The 13,768-nt window shown below is 59.3% G+C and overlaps 2 protein-coding genes across 3 annotated transcripts in view; both read right to left on the bottom strand.

Annotated features, from left to right (window-relative positions):
• Positions 1-13,768, bottom strand: part of MRPL36 (mitochondrial ribosomal protein L36) — a 247,213-nt gene that overhangs the window by 27,484 nt on the left and 205,961 nt on the right. The window lies entirely within an intron of this gene.
• Positions 1-13,768, bottom strand: part of LPCAT1 (lysophosphatidylcholine acyltransferase 1) — a 57,860-nt gene that overhangs the window by 7,169 nt on the left and 36,923 nt on the right. Inside the window, exons 4-10 of the mRNA XM_081279050.1 lie at positions 12,020-12,132; positions 10,958-11,018; positions 7,593-7,651; positions 4,919-4,953; positions 3,751-3,805; positions 1,990-2,072; positions 120-245 (exon numbers count right to left, since the gene is read on the bottom strand). Coding sequence (XP_081135176.1) covers positions 120-245; positions 1,990-2,072; positions 3,751-3,805; positions 4,919-4,953; positions 7,593-7,651; positions 10,958-11,018; positions 12,020-12,132 — 532 coding nt within the window. The remainder of the gene's footprint in view (positions 1-119; positions 246-1,989; positions 2,073-3,750; positions 3,806-4,918; positions 4,954-7,592; positions 7,652-10,957; positions 11,019-12,019; positions 12,133-13,768) is intronic.

The raw sequence follows: 13,768 nt of genomic DNA, 5'->3' as shown, positions 1-13,768 counted from the left end.
CTGAGGCTGATATTTAAGTCACCTTGGAGCAGGCACAAACGTCACTTCCTGGGCCATCGGCTCTGTGCCTCAGCTGCACCGGGTCCTGACCCTCGCTTGGGGGGTCCCAGGACACTCACCCGAGGCCCCGCACCAGCCTGGCGAACTCCAACAGGCAGGTGTCAGTGGGCAGGCGGAGCTGTCCCTTGGCCAGGGCCAGCTGGCAGTCCTCGAACGTGTAGTCGGTCACGGAGACGCCCAAGGCTCTGCAAGGAAGGGGCCGTCAGCCTCCCCACTTTAGCCAGTCCCCCTCAGCAGCTGGGCAAGGGGGCCAGGGCGTCTGAGGGCACCAGGGTGGATGGTCGCAGGGGAGCATCTATAGGCTGCGCCTGGCTGTGTGTGTCCAAAGCGCAAAAGCACAGCCCCAGCCTGTGGGAAAGTGCAGAGGTTGGCCGGGTTGTTGGGGGCAGCGGGGCACCCCCTTCTCAGGGCCATTCCCTGAGGGGGCCTCTCCCAAGCCAGCTCCCATCAGACGCCCATGCAGTGGTGCCCACTGACCACATGCCCACTCCCCTGGAAGGGGAAGGACAGAAGCTGCTCTGTAGAGCACACCCTCCCCGGTGGGGCCCCTCAGGCAGGTTCACCTCGCGACGGGCCCCACCGAAGTCACCACTTCTGATCTGTACTCACGCAAACGTTTTTAAGTTAAAGGCTGAGTGAGAACGTAACATTGATCATGGTGGGGGCCGAAATGAGGGTGAGCACCCCAACAGGCAAGCTTCCCGCACGGGTACTGACCAGTGGCCACAGAGCACATGCCCTAGGTCTGGAAAGACCCACCTGTCCTTGGGGCCTTGACCCTCGGGGAGCCCAGGGGTCAGAGAACACTGACAAGAAGAACCCAAAGGAGGGCCCGAAGCACAAAGTGCCCAGGCAGCGGTGCTGGCACGAACCCTTTGGTGCCAGCTTTCAGGGTTCGGTATCCGGCTGCAAACCCCGTTGACTCCAGAGGCAGCGTCCAGGGCCAAAAAGCCATGGCATGGCGGGCTCCTGTCACCTGTGTCCCTTGCGGGGGCCCAGGAACTGGGAAGGGCTGGGAGGGCCTTGCCTGGACGCAGGTGTGGTCTCAGCTACTCCCTGGGTCCCCGGTGTACACAGCTCTTGCCCCTGTCCGGCTCAGCTGGGCACAGGGCCAGTGCAGGCTTGTTTTCCCGAGCTGTGTGGCCAGCAGGGGACTAAAGGGAAAGGTACCTCCCCTGTGGGGAGCAGAGGACGGCCTTCCCGCCAGCCCTGCCAGGTCTGGGGGTGGAAACCTGCAGCAAGGAGGGCAAGACCACAGGAGGCTCTGGGCAGGAGATGCGGCACCTGGTCCCTGCCTCCTCCCAGAGCTAGCAGGACCCTCACCCAGCCCACAAGAGGCACTGCCCCGGACCAGAAGATGTGCCTGGAGCTCCACCCAGACCTGTGGGTCAGGAACCGAGCAGGGCCGGTGCCTGAGGAAGGGAGAGGGGTGCCACGGGTATCATCACTGGCCTGCGATGAGGGGACGAGGGGGAGGGCAGGCCGGGCCCTGCTTCAGAGAGGCACAGAACCGTGTGAGAGCAGGTGGGGACAGGCCCGCCCTGCCCACCTCGAGCCCCTGGGGACTGTGGTCTTACGAGGCCAGTGGGAAGTACTGTGCTTGGCCTGTGGGGGACACAACACTGGCAGCCTATGTGGGGGTGAACTCAGAGGCCTGGGTGCAAGGCTCCGACCCCGAGCTGCCAGGGCTGGTGCTCCTGTGGGCTGGGTCAGGCTGCAGCAGAAACATGGGGACAGGTGCCAATGGAGCCTTGAACTTGCAAACGAAGCAAGAGTTAACCACCTTCTACATGGTGAACGGGCAGAAACAACACCAGACACGAGTGCGGCACGAGGCAGGAGGCCCAGTGCTCCCTGCCAGGGCCCAGCACCTGCTCTCCCGGTGTGACAGGGTGACAGCTGCCTGCTGGGGACGGGGTGCTCACTCACTCGGCCATGACGCGCCGCACGTTGCTGGCGTACAGTGCAGGGTTCCTTTTCTCCTCCTCAGAAGGGTTGTACACGGGGAGGAACTGGACACAGAGAAGGCAGGTCAGCTGCAGGGGCAGCGCAAGAGGCCAACAGCACAGAGCCCAACTGCACGGAGCCACCATTGACAGGACTGCAGGCCGGCAGGCGAGGTCTGCCCAGGCAGGTTAGCAGTGAACCACCCACACCCACCCGTGTACACTGCACACCCACACCCGTGCACACTGCACATGCACACACTGCACACACCCACATGTGCACACTGCATACCCACAATGTGAGCACTACACACAATAAGAGCACCGCACACACCTACTATGTACACACTTAATATACACACACGCTTGCCACCCAGCTCCTCACCAGGAGCGCCCACCCCGGTAGGACGCCCAGCTCCTCTGCATGCTCACCTCTGACCTCACGAGAGGTGGGTCTTGAGGCACTGCATTTCCACTTCCCAAGGTCACAGTTTTGTCTGACAAACTACACTTGTCTACACATTTGGAAGAAACTCTTGGCAGCCTTCTGTCACTTACTATTTTGAAATTAAGATAAATCGTGCTATGGACACATGGTGCCTGAGACACGAGATTTAAATGATTGAGGTCATGTCGACAACCCCCATCCTGCACACAGAGGCAAAGACCCTCCCTGGCGCCTTGAACCTGTTTCACACAGGAGCACCCGGAGCCCGCCGGCGCTCCCTGTGGAACTCCACGCTGCCACTCCTGCTTTATTTAAAAGTCCCGTCAACTGCCATGGTCTCAGCCCCTTACACAAGCCACGCATGTACAGACAGGCATCTGCGGGGCCACTTGGTCTCTTCTCCTGAAATGAGCCACCAGCTCTGACAGAGCTGCCCAGAACCAGGAGCACTGGGCCTTTGGACCTGGCCCAGCTGCCTCCTGGAGCAGCAGCGGGCCACATATGCACCCCAGCTGCAGGGCTGCCAGGCTGGCTCAGGGCTTTGCAGTCACAGGGGCTGACCTCCCTGAGAAGTGGGCAGCCTGGCTGGGTCAGCTGTCCAGCTAGCACCGCCCTGTGATGTCTGTGGAAGGTGCGGGGGACACACATGACTCTGTGCACCGCGTTGCCTCAGGTCCCTTTCAAGCTATTCTTCACTCATGAAAAATCCTACAGTGCACGGACCCGGCCAAGTGGTTAGCCAACACACGGGCGGAGGACCTGGCAGACATGCCCTAACCAAATGCCATCAGGGTGACGGCCAGACGTATTTAGCAGGATGAACTCAGCAGTATTAGTGCCAGTAAAATTGAAAGCAAAGTTATTGCATAGGTGCTTTCTACACACTTAAACTGCAATAACCATAATAAAAGATTGATAGCATTAGCTTCCTCATTGATTAAAAAAGTCCCGTCTGAATGGTCCCAAATCATTCAAGACATGAAGTTATTGGTGCAAAGTAACCAGGAAGCCCCTCTAAGGAGACCCGAGAAAGGGATGAGATCCAGTGACACTGTTTCAGCCCAGAATGTAACACTATGGCGCTGGCTCTCCACAGAGGGTCAATGCTGGTAGACTCCTAGCCATTTTGTAACATTATATTAAGGGCCCTCGGTTTAACAGTTTTAACATTGTGTCTACACAGCTCTAAGCTGAACGCTGTTCTGATACTCTGTGCCTCTGGACAGACCTGGGGAAGCATGTACACCACTGGACAGACCTGAACATGACCTTGGGTAACACCGTAACCACACATACCTCAATTTCCACTTGGTTGTGAAACTGGCACAGGGTGAGCCACAGGATTTTCAACCTTTAAAACATTGAACAGATCGGTGACACTGGTTAACAAGGCTCTCGGCTCCTCCCGTGAACGACTGCAGGGCTGGAGTCTGCAGCCGTGCCTGCCGGTTCACCCCTCCAGAGGGCGCTGCTGGGCAGGGAGCAGCCTTCAGGAGGGAGCAGAGCCTCGGAGCCCAGTCCCAAGCTCCAGCATGCTGTGGTCTTCAGGGTCCCAAATCTTGTCCTGCCTTGGGGTTGTTCACATGCTGTCCTCTCCAGCTGCCCTCCTGCTCAGGAAACCTCATCTATGGACACCTGACCCAGCCTCAGGCCCCGTCCTCCAGAGCCCAGTGCTACCACTGCCCCTGCAGCCTGGCTCCGAGGCCTCTGTGTACAGCTGGCATCGTGGCTCTGGAAGGGGGAGCCCCAGAGTGCCAGCCCACCCTGCAGCCTGCTTCCTAGCTCTCTGCATGGGCCTGTTTCTGCTCCATGATGCTATCCCCAAGCCCGAGACACAGGCCCTCACAGGAGCTCTTCCTGACCCTTCATCCCGAGAAGGGCTGACACCTGACCTGTCACCTGCCTAGGCCCAGTCCTGCTTCCCCCTGAAGTCCCTGGGCTGCCCTGTTCCCTCATGGGCCTCGTCACCCACCTCTCCTCCCTCCCAACACCAGCTCACACACCAGTGTCCTGGAGGCCCAGAGGAGCTGGGCATCCTGGGCTCCCCCTGTGGCTCTTCTTACTCTGTGGGGCTATTAACCATCGTGTGACTGTCCCAGGGGTCAGGGATGCCGACTCGAAAGCCTCCACCATCCAGCACTACCCAGCCCATGTCTGAGCAGAAGTCCCCACCCTGAACACCTGGCCACCAGGTGGACGGTGGTAGCTACCGAGCTGATGACTAGGGATGGAACAGAAGAGCTCGGTGACCTCCTGAGGGTGCTGAAGCCGAAGACCTCTAAGTCCCCGAGTCCAGAGTGCTAGGATGGGGCCTCACAGGGGCATTGGCTTTCACAGTGGGCTGGACCTGACCACTACCAAATGGCAACTTCCACATTTGCAAAAGTGACGCAGGCACAGGGAACGCCAGAGGCCCATGTTTCCACAGAACGACAGGACAAACGAGGACGAGGGGACGACTCACGCTCCGGGTCCTCGCCAGGTCCACGTGATGGTGTCCTGAGGGCAGGAGAGGAGCAGAATCCATCAGGCCTGGAGCTAGGTGTCCTGGGCTGCCCGCCCCTGACCTGCAGAGCCCCAGGGTCTCTTCCACCCGGGTGGACTTGGGTCCCAATGTCCCAGGTCCCGCAAACACCCCTCTCTCTTCTTGGCAGCAAGGCTGCAGGTCCAGGTCTGCCTCAGTCCCAGCCGACCCCTTCCCTGCCTCTCCACCTCCAGTGCATCCAGCGACCTTCCTGCACAGAAGGGAGCTGCTGTGTTGCTGCCCTCCAGCATGTTCACAGGCTCCGGGCTGCCCTCGCTCCAGCACTGGTCCTGCCCATACCTGGCTCCGCCTGTACCAGGTCCTGTCTACACTGACCCTGACTGTACCAGGTCCTGTCTACACTGGTCCTGACTGTACCAGTTGATGTCTACATTTTCCCTGACTGTACCAGGTCCTGTCTACACTGGTCCTGACTGTACCAGGTCCTGTCTACATTGGTCCTGACTGTCCCAGGTCCTGTCTACACTGACCCTGCCTGTACCAGGTCCTGTCTACACTGGTCCTGACTGTACCAGGTGATGTCTACATTGGTCCTGACTGTGCCAGTTGATGTCTACATTGGTCCTGACTGTGCCAGGTGATGTCTACATTGGTCCTGACTGTACCAGGTCCTGTCTACATTGGTCCTGACTGTACCAGGTGATGTCTACATTGGTCCTGACTGTACCAGGTCCTGTCTACACTGACCCTGACTGTACCAGGTCCTGCCTACACTAGTCCTGACTGTGCCAGGTCCTGTCTACATTGGTCCTGACTGTGCCAGGTCCTGTCTACATTGGTCCTGACTGTACCAGGTGATGTCTACATTGGTCCTGACTGTGCCAGGTCCTGTCTATATTGGTCCTGACTGTACCTGACTCCACTGTACCAGGTCCTGCCCGTACTGGTCCGGCCTACACTGGCCCTGCCTTACTGTTCCTGTCTGTACCTGGTCTTGGTTCTGTCTACACTGGTCCTGCCTGTATCTGGTCCTGCCTACACTCATCCTGCCACACCTGGTCCTGCCTGTACCTGGTCTTTTCTGCTCTGGTCCTGGTCCTGCCCGCACCTGGCTGTGGGAAGCAGTCAGTAGGCTATTCCCTTGTGGCACCCACCGGCACCTTCAGGGTCCACACTTGACTCTCCAGCACAGATGTGCTCTCTGGGTCAGCCCCTTGCTGGGGAGGGACAACACCAACCTCTGTTTTGACTGTGGGCAACTTGAGACTGGCTGCCCCGTCAGCATGTGCCAGTCACCTGCCTGGGAGCTCCAGGAATGACGTGGGCTTCTACTCCCCCTCCCCCTCCCCGGATCCTCCACGCAGGTCTGAGCATGGACGTGTCGTCACAGGGTCTTCCTGCAGCTGAGCAGCTGCGGGGACAGGGCACAGATGCGAGTGAGAGCCGTGTGGCAGCCACACCCAGGCAGGCTCACCCGGGAGACCTGGGTCTGCACACCAGGGTGTGTCACTAGCAGAGCGGCGGGTAGAGACACCCGTGAGGAAGGACCAGAGTCAGCTTCGTGGCTTCTGGGTCTGCACTGGCCCTGTCTGCGGCTGCACCCCTGTGCCCACAGGTGGCCTGCATTCCTGCTGCACTGGCCCATCGAGCCGTGGGCCACAGCCTTTTCTTTCTATGAGCACTGCTCTGCTGTCATAGAATATCTGCAGGAAGAGCCCCTGCAGGCTGGGAGCCCACCTCTATGGAGGTTTCTCCATCCAGAGACACCAGGTGCCCCCCACACTGAGCCCAGGCCTGGGGCTCCCACCACGAGGGAGGCCTGAGGACACTTGCCCCGAGGCAGAAGGTGCAGCTGGCCCTGGGGGAGCATCTGCAGGACATCAGGAGCTGGGGGAAGGTGCACCTGGGCTGGAACTGGTCCACCTGGGCTCTCTGCCCCAGTGCAGTCCCCAAGGGCTCCAGAAGTCTGGAGTGTTTTTTTTTTTTTGTGTGGATACTGGGAATTGAATTCAGGAGCACCCGACTACTGAGCCACATCCCCAGCTCTATTTTGTATTTTATTTAGAGTCAGGGTCTCACTGAGTTGCTAGCGCCTTGCTTTTGCTGAGGCTGGCTTTGAACTCATGAGCCCCCTGCCTCAGCCTTCTGAGATGCTGGGATTATAGGCGTGCGCCACCATGCCTGGGCTCTTGTGTTTTCTTAAACAAGGGATACTTCCGCAGGGAAGTATCTGTAAAGCCACCCAGTCCCTTTCCCGAGCCCCTAGCCTTCCAGAATTGAGATGTTCCTAATTTAAAAGCTGCCTGAGTGTGAGACAAGCATAGAGAGCCTTTCACCAAAGTGTCGGCCAGGGTGGGCCGTGGGGGGAAGAGGCCTGCTTCATGACCTTCGAGAGCAGGACTTGATGCTCCAACATCAGGGACATTCCAGAACTCAGGTCTGTCTGCAGTGCACCTGCAGACAGGCTCCTATCCGGAAATCCTGTGTGAGCCTGTCCTGCCCTCTGGGCTGTGCCATGTGGTGGCGTTTGCTGAACTCCGTCCACCAGGTTGGGTGGACAGAAGGTGCAGAGAGAGGGCAAGGCAGGTACACCTGGATGCTGCAGCCTTGTCCTGCACCCTGTGCAACACCAGCTCCAGGAAACACGACTTACCAGTTTGTTCGGGTATCGCAGCACCACAGGCTGGACAGGGACACCAGGGATGAAGGCACCTGCCGAAGAGAGGACCACCATCTCACTGCCAGCCTTCCACCAGGCCTTCCAGTGGACTCCAGAGCAGGACCACTTCCACAGGTGGGCACTGTCCCAAAGACCCAGGGGTCTTGGCACGGAGGAGCACAAGAGGCAGACCCGCGATGCATGTCTGGCCATCACCCCCAGCCCTTGGCCAGTCCCTTCCTGGAAGTGTGCAGACTGGAAGTGTCCTGGAGGTCAGCCTTCTGTCCTGCAGGGCAGGGCCCTGGCACTGCCTGGTTGTGTGGGCAGCTCAGCCCGAGGGCCTGGAGGAGGGCAGCGGGGCCTAGGAAGGCCAGTGGACGTCAGTCACCTGCCCTGCTCAGTTCCCACACACACTGTGCAGTGTCCTCCAGTGGACAGCAAAGCTCCACAAATGGCCTTGTGAGGCTCTATTTCTGTCTTAATTTATGTTTAAAGCTTTATAAGAAAACAAAAAAACAATGTGAACAACAAACACCCAGCTGTCAGGAGAGCCCAGATGAAAGGCACAGATGGACGCTGCAGGAGGACACTGTGGAAGTGCCTCCTGCCTCCAAGGGCCCTCCCATTCATCACTAAAGGGATTTGGGGCTGCTCTTGGCTTGGGCTTCTGCACAGCTGCCTACACACGGGGTGGCGGCAACACTGTCTCTAAGGCCAGTTCTCTGTCTCTAGTGGCCGACCAGAATCAGGGCTGTGTCCGAGCTGATGGCCCAGGCTGCTAAGATTCTGCCTTGTGCAGGACATCCACCTGCAGTTGGTGTCTGGCCTTCGCCTCCGTCCCTGGCCTGACCACTGGGCTCACCTTGGCGTCTGGCATGGCAGGCGCCTGTTCTCCTGTGGGCTCAGCAGCAGACAGAAACAGCTCCTCTGCCTGATGGAGGGCGGCCCTGCACCAGGAGAGGGCCAGATGGACCTGGCTCCAACCCAGCACTGGCACCTGGCAGAGGAGGCCAGATCCTCGGAAGTGCTCGCTGGTGAAAGCAGTGTACTCTTGGGACTGAGCATGGGGCGTGGCATTTGCTGTCCTGGCCCAGCTGACCCTCATGACCATGTGTAATGGTACCACCAATATAACTCAGTGATAATCAAAGGGAAAAAAACTTTGTTTCAAATTTCACATGTCCATTTTGGAATTCAGGCAAAACATGTGCATTTGAACATGCGTGTCAGGTGAAGGTGGGAGTTGTGGGGGGAAACAGACCCCGGGGCTGGCACAGCTCACAGAGCAACGCTGCTGATGCCCGTCCTGAGCCCAAGGCGGACCCCAGCAGGGGTGGTAGCTCCTCCCAGGTTTCAGGGCCTGCAGGCCACTGGGGTCCCACAAGTGCTCACACTGGCTGGAGGCCCCGTGTCTGCCTGGCAGAGCCCTGGCTGAGCCCTGGCAGAGCCCTGGCAGAGCCCTGGCAGAGCCCTGGGAGAGCCCTGGCTGAGCCCTGGCAGGTCAGAGAAACCACACAGCTGTTCCCACAAGGAGGACAGACCCTTCCGAGGTGGCCACCACCTGGAGAAGTTAGGACCAGTCTCCAGCCACCTTCATCCTGAGGCTCCGGGGTCCAGCAGCTGGATGCTGTGGCACTGAGGGCCCAGGGCACGGTGGCAGCAGGTCCTGACTCAGGCTCCTCACGGAGCTGCAGTCCAGATGATGACCCGCCCTGGCTACTCAGGCACCGTCCTGGGCTGTGAGCCCTGGGGACACCCCGGAGCCTGCCTGTCCCCAGACTCTGCCCACCATGTTATCTTCACCGAGACCCTCACAAGTGCTCGGCTGATGCCCGCTGCATGGCTTGCGGCACCCAACCCTCCCTGATCTTCTGTGATGCTGTCCACCTGCTCAGGGGCCTGGCTCTCCCTGGGTCTACAGTCCTCCTTTTTTGACACAAGAAGGCCAGCTGCCCTTGAAGAGAAGCCGGTGGTTGCTCTGAGGAGGGAGACTCCTCTCAGACAGTGTTCCCCTGGCCATGGTGCCCGAGGAAGGGACACGCCCTGTGTGGATGTAGACCTCAAACTCACTTCCAGGTCCATCTGTGGTGGCTTTGGGGATGCACCCCCGTCTCAAATAGCCAAGGTTCCCATTAGATGGCCCTGGAGATGTCCAGCTGGGGTCACAGGCCACACCCAGGGCCAGGGGTTCTGAGTGTGGGGTCTCACAGACCCCTGCGTGGGCTGGGGCCCTCCTGTTCCTGGTCACCAGCAGAGCACTCCCCACCCCCTGTGCCTGCTCCAGATCAGGGCAGCGACCAGCACGGGCTTTCCACTGCCGACCCCGCCGCTGCCCATTCAGCTATCCCCTGCCCTCTGCGCTCAGAGTCGGGCATGAGGCCACGTGCGTCTGCAGAGGAGCTGCAGCCAGGCACGGGGACCACGGGCGGCACCGGCAGATGGAGGACTCCAGGAGCGCAGAGGGAGCCAAGCTGCTGAGCCTCAGGCAGGGCGGCCCCCACCAAGGCCCAGAGCAGCCTGGGACCTGCCCGCACACCAGGGTCAATGCAGGTCACAAGAACCACCCGCCTCCAAATGCACCCACTAACGAGCACACGGGGCTGTGCAGAGCTCCACACAAGTTCGCCAGCATCACCGAGGACTCTGCCCACCCTCTGCTGCAACATGGCCACAGCCAGGGCAGCGCCACAGGAGGCCCGGGTGCCTGTGCGTCTGGTGCCCCCTCTGGTGAGAAGGGTGCAGTCCCGCTGGGCTTCGAGGGCAGCGCAGGTCTCTGGCCCCCTTCCCCTGAAGAGCAAACGGCAGGTGGGAAGGCATCACTGGTATAAGTGGAGGCTGAGCCAGCCGGGGAGGCGAGGAGGCCCCACTGACCCGGGTCCCTGCTAACCTGGACCCGAGCAAAGCCACCCCCGCACCTCAGTCAGAGTCCCGACTTCTACAGCCTCCCTCACACACCTGAGTTAGTGGCCCGAGTTCTAGGATTCTGTGATTTTTAAAAATTCTTCTTCATTTAATTATATTCACTTTTTTTTTAAAAAAAATATCTATTTTAGTTGTAGCTGGACACAATACCTTTATTTCACCTATTTATTTTTATGTGGTGCTGAGGATCGAACCCAGGGTCCCGCACACGCGAGGTGAGCGCTCTACCGCTGAGCCACAACGCCAGCCCCTGTATTTTCTCTTTTTAAAAATGGTGCATTAAAATTATCTTGTGACTCAGGAATATTTCTGAGAACCCCAGCATATATGAGAATAGCAGAGATTTTTATGATCAACATATGACATTACTTAAAAATATCACTTTAATGTTTTCCCCTCCCAGAGGAGAAAAATAAATAAATAAGAAAACTACCTACCAGGTTTGAAGGTAATTAAGCAGGTCCTATTTGTACACGTTCCTTCTGGAAAAATCATTATCTTGAAATAGAAAAAAAAAAAAGTCAGCATCAGACCACACACGATCACTCAGAGAACACAGGTGCCATTTTCCCGGCACATTGTCTCTGCTACTGACAGTTTAGACTCTTTCACCTCATTCGGCTGGAAGTTGGGGCACGGGACGCGCCCAGGACTCCAGCCTCCTGGTTTTAAAGATGTAGGTAGGCAGGAGCCTGCGTCTTCTCACCCGCTCCTGGAGCTGGGGTCACTGAGGGGCCACCCCAGGAGCAGTTAATACAGCACCCCACGGAAGGCTGCGGTGGTACTCGCAAAGGAAACGTGCCCCCGGGAACAGAGGCAGACAGCGGGGGAGTACTGCGGCTGGAGGGCCAGTGGGAGAGGCCCACAGAACCAACAGTGAGGGCCGTGGACGCTGTATGTGACTCACTCCTACCGACTCAAGGAAATCCCCACCTGTTGGAAACCACGGCCTCCGCTGCCCTCAGGCCTGGCCCCAGCCAGCGCAGGAGGGCAGCAGGCAAGCTCGTGGGGAGGGGGAGAGGCCGTACACGGGGGGCGGTGGCTGGGGCACCCTGGAAGTCTGGAGACCCCGGGGCCGCCCTGGGCCAGCAACCAGAGCTGGGGGCCTGTGAAGTCCAGCCCCTAACACTGGCCCCAATGAAAAGCAAAAATCAGAGCATGGGCAGCCCCAAAGCCTCTCAGTGAACAGGCCACGCTGCTGCCCACAGGGGACAAGCAGGAGGGACAGCTCAGGCCAGGGGTGGAAGTCAGCAGCCACACTCGGGGTGGGCAGGCAGAGAGGGCCTGCACGGCTTCATCCGAGGTGCGATGCAGAGCCGTTTTTGCATTTCCTGATTTTAAACCCCAGGCACCAAAACCAACAGCACCCCAGCAACGCTGAGCACACTCCTGGGTTCACACACTCACCAAGACAAAGGGAGCAGAGCCCAGCACCCAGGAAGAGTGCCCTTGCTCACATGCCCTGGAAGACCCATCAGGGCCCAGGAAGGTGGCATTACCTGTGGCCACTTGCCAGCCGACTGTGCCCGCCTCCTGATCTCTTCCACCGTCTTCCTGCGAGAGTCCTGGTCTGACCGAGACACGAACACGGGCCGGATGTACCTGATCAGAGCTGGGAGAGCCGGCCACGGCCTCAGTGAGTGGTGTGGACACAGAGGGGCTGGGGCAGGCCTGTGGCACCCACAGGCTGTCCAGGGCCTGGCAGTGAGCCATCAGGAGACACCAAGCCTCCCCCAAACTTACCCAATGGCAGGAAGCCCGCAGCCTATGGGGCTGCAAACACAAGGGTTCCTGAGACCCAGGACGGGGAGCAGGGACGAGAGCGGGAGTTCCCAGGATAGTGACCAGTGATGGGGAGCAAGGGATGCGAGCAGGAGTACCCGGGACGGGCAGCGAGGAACAGAAGCCTGGCCACCCTATTAGCAGAGGAGGAGGCTCCAGGGCTCCCGCACACATGGCTTGGACCCCAGCCCCCGTTATATGCTGAACTCTGTCCTCTAGAAGACCAGCTGACCCCTAACTCAGAATACCTGTGAAAGTGACCCTGCGTGACTGGGTTACCAAGAGGTCACCCTGGGCTATGAGGTTCTAATGCAAGGACTGGTATCCTCATAGGAAAACAGGGACTGCAGCAGCCCCCAGCAGAAGAGCGGCCATGGGGCCTCCCTTAGCCCCAGCAGGTCTGCGGCTGCCAGCACCGTGGGCATCTGGCTTCCAGAGTGGTGAGGGGACGAATTCCTACTGTGGCATGCTGCCATGGCAGCCCCAGAAATGCACACAACCCTGGCCTGACCACTGCACCACGGGGCCTGCACCACGTGTGGCAGGTCAGGGCATGAGACCTGCGGCGGGCAGAACCGTGCTCAGCTGAAGGTGGCGGGGCCCACGAGCACCACTCTCCTGCCAGAGCTCTTAGAGGGGCACAGAAACGGCCGTCCCCAGGTGGGTCTCCTGGCCGAGGAGAGGGCCAGTGTGCCAGCCTGGCTGCTTCCTGCCCTGCAGGCTCATGGGCCACCTTGTCCCCAGGCCTGCGGGCTGCTTCACTTCCTGCTCCCGTGGGCCACCTCGTCCCCAGCCTGTGGACCACCTTGTCCTTAGCTGTGGGCTGCTTCATCTCCTGCTCCCGTGGGCCACCCTGTCCCCAGCCTGTGGGCCACCTCGTCCCTTGGCCCCGTGGGCACGAGTGGCCTCAGCCCAGCTGGGCCCAGGTGTGGCCTCAGGCCCTTGGCTCAGCACTCTCGGGACTTGTAAGGCGCAGTATTGTGTGACTTATTCTTTCTTGGAGGTCTTCCAAGAGCAAGGAAAAGTTTACTGAAGAAGAAATTCCACGGCGCTCGCAGTTACCCGCTGGGCCCCTGGACGCTTACAAAGCCGGAGACACACGTGGCCTCAGTGGTTGTGTTTTTCCGCATCTTGAGTCACTGGCTAAGCTGACGTCCTGGAACCACTCATTCTGAGCACCCACGGGAATGAAGGGGAGTGACCCTGTCCAGGGTGATGTGAGGTGAAGGAGGGAGTCGGCTTTGTCCCCGTCTCTCAAGGAACCCTGTGATGGCCCCGAGGCATGCCAGGGCTCTGGACATGAGGGTGCAGCTGAGGTTCTGGAATTTTCCTTTCTTTCTCCAGTGCCAAGGAAAGCCACCCCCAGGGGAATCCCCAGCTCTCAGCCCAGTGCCAGGAGGCACAGAGCGAGGAAACGGATGGTGAACCACACCTGGGGCTGGGTTCAGAGTGGTCACTGGGCGGAC

Source organism: Spermophilus citellus (genome assembly GCF_964194105.1).
Source record: "Spermophilus citellus genome assembly, chromosome: 1".
NCBI lineage: Eukaryota > Metazoa > Chordata > Mammalia > Rodentia > Sciuridae > Spermophilus > Spermophilus citellus.
The sequence above is the reverse complement of the archived record's forward strand: the minus strand, read 5'-3'. Positions and strand labels throughout refer to the sequence as shown.